Source organism: Papaver somniferum, chromosome 5 (genome assembly GCF_003573695.1).
Source record: "Papaver somniferum cultivar HN1 chromosome 5, ASM357369v1, whole genome shotgun sequence".
NCBI classification, from domain to species: Eukaryota; Viridiplantae; Streptophyta; class Magnoliopsida; order Ranunculales; family Papaveraceae; genus Papaver; species Papaver somniferum.
The window spans coordinates 70,987,091-70,991,295 of NC_039362.1; the positions used below are offsets into that span (position 1 = coordinate 70,987,091).

At 35.5% G+C, this 4,205-nt stretch overlaps 1 protein-coding gene and 1 long non-coding RNA gene across 2 annotated transcripts; both read left to right on the forward strand.

The window, feature by feature from the left end:
- The first annotated feature begins 504 nt into the window (after positions 1–504).
- Positions 505–849, forward strand: LOC113279162 (metalloendoproteinase 1-like). Its single transcript, XM_026527867.1, has one exon. The coding sequence runs from the start codon at positions 505–507 to the stop codon at positions 847–849; it is 345 nt and encodes a 114-aa protein (XP_026383652.1).
- A 582-nt stretch (positions 850–1,431) lies between these two features.
- LOC113281866 lies at positions 1,432–3,382 on the forward strand. The gene is made up of 2 exons (XR_003326369.1): positions 1,432–2,827; positions 2,953–3,382. It is a non-coding gene; the product is annotated as an uncharacterized LOC113281866 (long non-coding RNA).
- The last annotated feature ends 823 nt before the right edge of the window (positions 3,383–4,205 follow it).

Consider the following 4,205-nt stretch of genomic DNA (forward strand, 5'->3'; position numbering starts at 1 on the left):
GTGCTGAACCACGTAAATCCCAGTCTTATTTACATTTCAGCACTTTATATTTGTCTAACGCTCCATGAGTTTTACTTTTATGCTTCGTTTTCTTTATCTTCGCCTACGTAAACGCCCCTCGCGATGTTATTAGATGAGGCTATGATAAACCCGAAGGTTTGGAGCCAAGGAATCAATGCCATTGTATTATCAGTGCAAGTCTGTACCTAGAGTGCGGACATTGTTTGTGAACATATAGATGCCTTTGTGATTTACGTGTTCACAAGATCCGTTGCGTTTCCCTTTGGGCGGTTTTCCGTATCTCATACTACGCGCTTATGTGGCCCAATTTGATTTTTTGAACTTGATGAAACAGCTCTAAAACATGGATTTTATGACTCTAAGCAAGAGGTTCAAATAACATATCAATACTTTGCTGGAAAACCGAAATGGAATAAGAGACATCTTAGATACCATTTTCATTATATGGTTCCTACTGAGGCTGAATCGAGAATCGTCGTAGCGATGGAGCGTTGGGAGGTTTATGCTAAATTGACGTTCTCCCAAGTTTTCATGAAGGAACAGGCGGATCTGAAGTTCATATTCACGGAACTTGATGACGGAGTTTTGGGAAGGGGAAGCATTCCTATGGATGGCTCGGTGTCATTCAGCGAGGATTTTGAGTTTGATTTTGGAAGTGATACTTCCGTACTACAAGACAAGTATGACTTTGAGTCCGTCGCCGTACATGAGGTAGGCCATGCCTCAGGCATAGCTCACACGCCTCAAATTGAAGGTACAGAAGTGGTCAGTGTCATGCACCCAAAGTCCGCCCCACCAGGGGAACACGACGTAATATGTACCCTATAGACCAACGGTAATTAAGTTGTACCATTCTGTTGAGCTAAACAACAATCCTCCTTATGTTGAGCTAAACCTTAATTTTTCGAATTTTATAGTCTTACTATAATAAAGAAAAGGAGGACTTTTCTACTGTGGCCCCCCTTTTTTACCACAGTTCCCTTAACTCCACCACATATTTGCAATTAATTTCTGATTTCAGTCTTTCCTCTCTTCTTTCCTATCGAATTTGTTTTTCTCTTTTTCTTCTTCGTACATAATCTGAGCTCTCTCTTGATTCACTCTCCTTCCATATCTAATCTAATCTCTTTAATTCTCTTTACCAAGTTACTTCACCTGATTTAGGGGTTCTGCTTCAAATTTCACTTGATTGAACCATTAAGTTTGGGGAAAAATTCATCTATATTCATCTCTAGAAGTCGTGAATGGGTAGGTTTTATCCGTATTACTTTCTATTCTCTTTTTCGGTTAATCTTTTGATCGTTAGGGTTCAATTAGTAATGGGTTTGTTTGTTTTTACACATAGAACGACATCAAAGAAATCAAAGACAGGAACAGAATTGCAGGTACAGGTTAGTGACTTCAGTTCGAATGAATCTTCATGAAACTTAATCTTTAATTTTTGAATTGGTATTCATGAAATGATGATTTAACTAATTTTAATAATTAGTAGATTAGCAATTTTTCAAGAAATGCCTGACACCATTATTTATGAACTTCAACTGTTTTTTAATTTTTCTAATGGAAAAAACTTTTTTAAAGTTCAATTTCGGTAATAAGTTTACAGCTGTTGGTATCCTATTCAATCTGACATTGAGGATACTAGTATTTCTCCATAAGTAAGCAATGTGATGTGCTTGGAACATCATCAATAGATCAATGTACTAGCAAAAAGGTAATGGTACAGAATGTCCCAACTTGGTTGAATTGAAGTTCCCTTGCACTATCCTTTAGATAAACGGCCAATGTAGGAATCAGTTTGTAAAGAGGTAGTATATAACACGCTTCGATGTATAAGCTTATTGTCTTGGTGTGTGGTAGGCCTGCCCACAAAGCAACAGAGCACTCACTTCCAGTAAGCATTAACCTCATGTTTATAATTTTATATACTTTAAGTCGGCACTTCTACATTTTGTTGCCTGCAAACAACAATATAACGAGTGCTTACGATATTCGTTTACATTATATATGCCATTTGATTACGATCACAGTTAATGTCTTGAAGTGGTGTATAAAAGATAAGAGTTGAGTTCGGAAAATAACGTTTGAAAGATAAATGTGTAATCAAACTAAATTCTGTAACCTGGCCTTTGGAAATTGCTTCTTCTTCTCCAGTATTGCCATCACACTCAGCAAATTGAGTAGGAGTACTTGGGATATCATCAGTACCACGGAGAGGCTTAAACAAGAGTGTCAGATCACTACTCAACGCCAAGAGATTGTTAATTCGTCTCTCATCAGTTTTCTGACGAAGAGATACAAAACAGCTACCCTTACGTTACTATACGAGTATATTGTATATTTTTAATAATTTATTTCATCACCAATAAATTTTATCACTGATGATAAATGTTTGGACAACTTATCCTTCAACTAAAATGTTTTACCTAGCCTGTCAAACTTAATCTCATAATTTAATTTGTATAAGAGATGGAAATATTCCATGCATGCATCATAGACAAACTGTTGAAAGATGGATAACAATTTACTATTTAGCAAGCAAAACTCATCACATGGTATTTGTATATGTTATAGCACATTAGTTTGTGGGTTGTTGTGTTAAAATTTTAGTATGATTGCTTTGTTTGATTTATTCTGTTGTTCTCTCAATATTTATTGTATTTTCTTCTATAAGCTTTTGTGGTTTGCTTACCCTGACTACTGCTGAAACCTATCTGATTTGGCATGTGGATGGGGTTACGACAATGATGTTGCTCAGAGAACAAGGTCTGATGCTTTTGCAGCTGCAGTTGCGAAACATGCTAAGGTGAGTTTGCGAGGTTGGCAGGCCAAAAATTCTCATTATTACCACTTTTGAATTAGAATTGGAACACTTGCCATGTGACACATTTTCTTTCCTTGACTTTTGATCAAGGCTATATTTCTATGTAGAAATGGAAGTCTTCAGCTCCGTCATAGCCCTAGAATTACAAAACAAGCTTGAATTCGAAGTTGATAGAAATATTAGCGAAGCACAATAGTGTACCAGAACTGCATAAAAGTCCTAGCACGCTCGAATTCGAAATAAGCTGGCTATGAGAATGAATGGAAAAGAAGATGTCGCTACGAATCCTAGAAAGAGCTGAAGGAAACTTCATGACAATACATTAAAAGGCAGCTTTCCTTGAAAGAGAAGTGGAGCTGCTGAACCTTACCTACCTTCATCATTATTCGTTTATTAACATTGTTGCTGATCAGGATTTTCAAAGCATTATGATTGATTCATTAACCAAACATATATTGGTGGATTTGTTACTCATTTGTAAGTTATATACTCTCTACCTTCGGAAGTTATTTGCATACCTGTCCATGTTGAAACACAGGGGAAGCAAAAGGCTGGAGCTATTTTCAAAAATAATATGTACCCAAACGTTCAAGTTTAATCAACACTTACATTTACCGCCATAGTCCATATGTGATATTATTTCCAAGATTCAAGTTCTGAACCGAAGACAGCCGCATCGTGCCTGTGTTTTTTAGAATACGAGTAAGATAAAAAGGGAATGTACATGAAAAATGTTGTATATAAAGAAGTTTCTCTGTCTACGAGTTACAAATTCACATTCTTCATGTAAGAGGATATTTATGATTGAAAATTTCGATTTTTGTAGGAATTATTTTTTATAGTTGCCATTTCAGCCATTTGACTTTAGTTGGAACAGAACGGCGGGCGCATCGCGGGTGCGTCTTGACTAGTTATAATAATCTGAAGTAAGGCAAGTGAACTTAACTTCCGATTATACAGTGGCATTTTGAAGTGAAATTACCATATTCAATACTATTTTAAGTTAATTAAACTTCCGATTATATATTGGCCGCAAAATGAGTTTTTGAGGAAAAAAACCTTAATTTTAAACTTTTGGAATTATAACAATCGGAAGTAAGGTAAGTGAACTTAACTTCCGATTATATAGTGGCATTTCGAAATGAGAATTACAATATTTGGTAATATTTTAAGTTAATTAAACTCTTGATTATATACCAGCCCCAAAATGAGTTTTTGAAAAAATTCTTCAATTTTCGAATTTTGATACTACCATAATCGGTAGTAAATTGTGTTCATTATCTACCGATTGTGTTTAATTTTTAGTACGGAAAAATTGAATTTTTTGAATCAAGAATAATCGACAGATAACAATCATTTT

Bases quoted from the DNA above. Each gene is read 5' to 3' on its own strand.
- LOC113279162 (XM_026527867.1), top strand. From the start codon at position 505: ATGGAGCGTTGGGAGGTTTATGCTAAATTGACGTTCTCCCAAGTTTTC.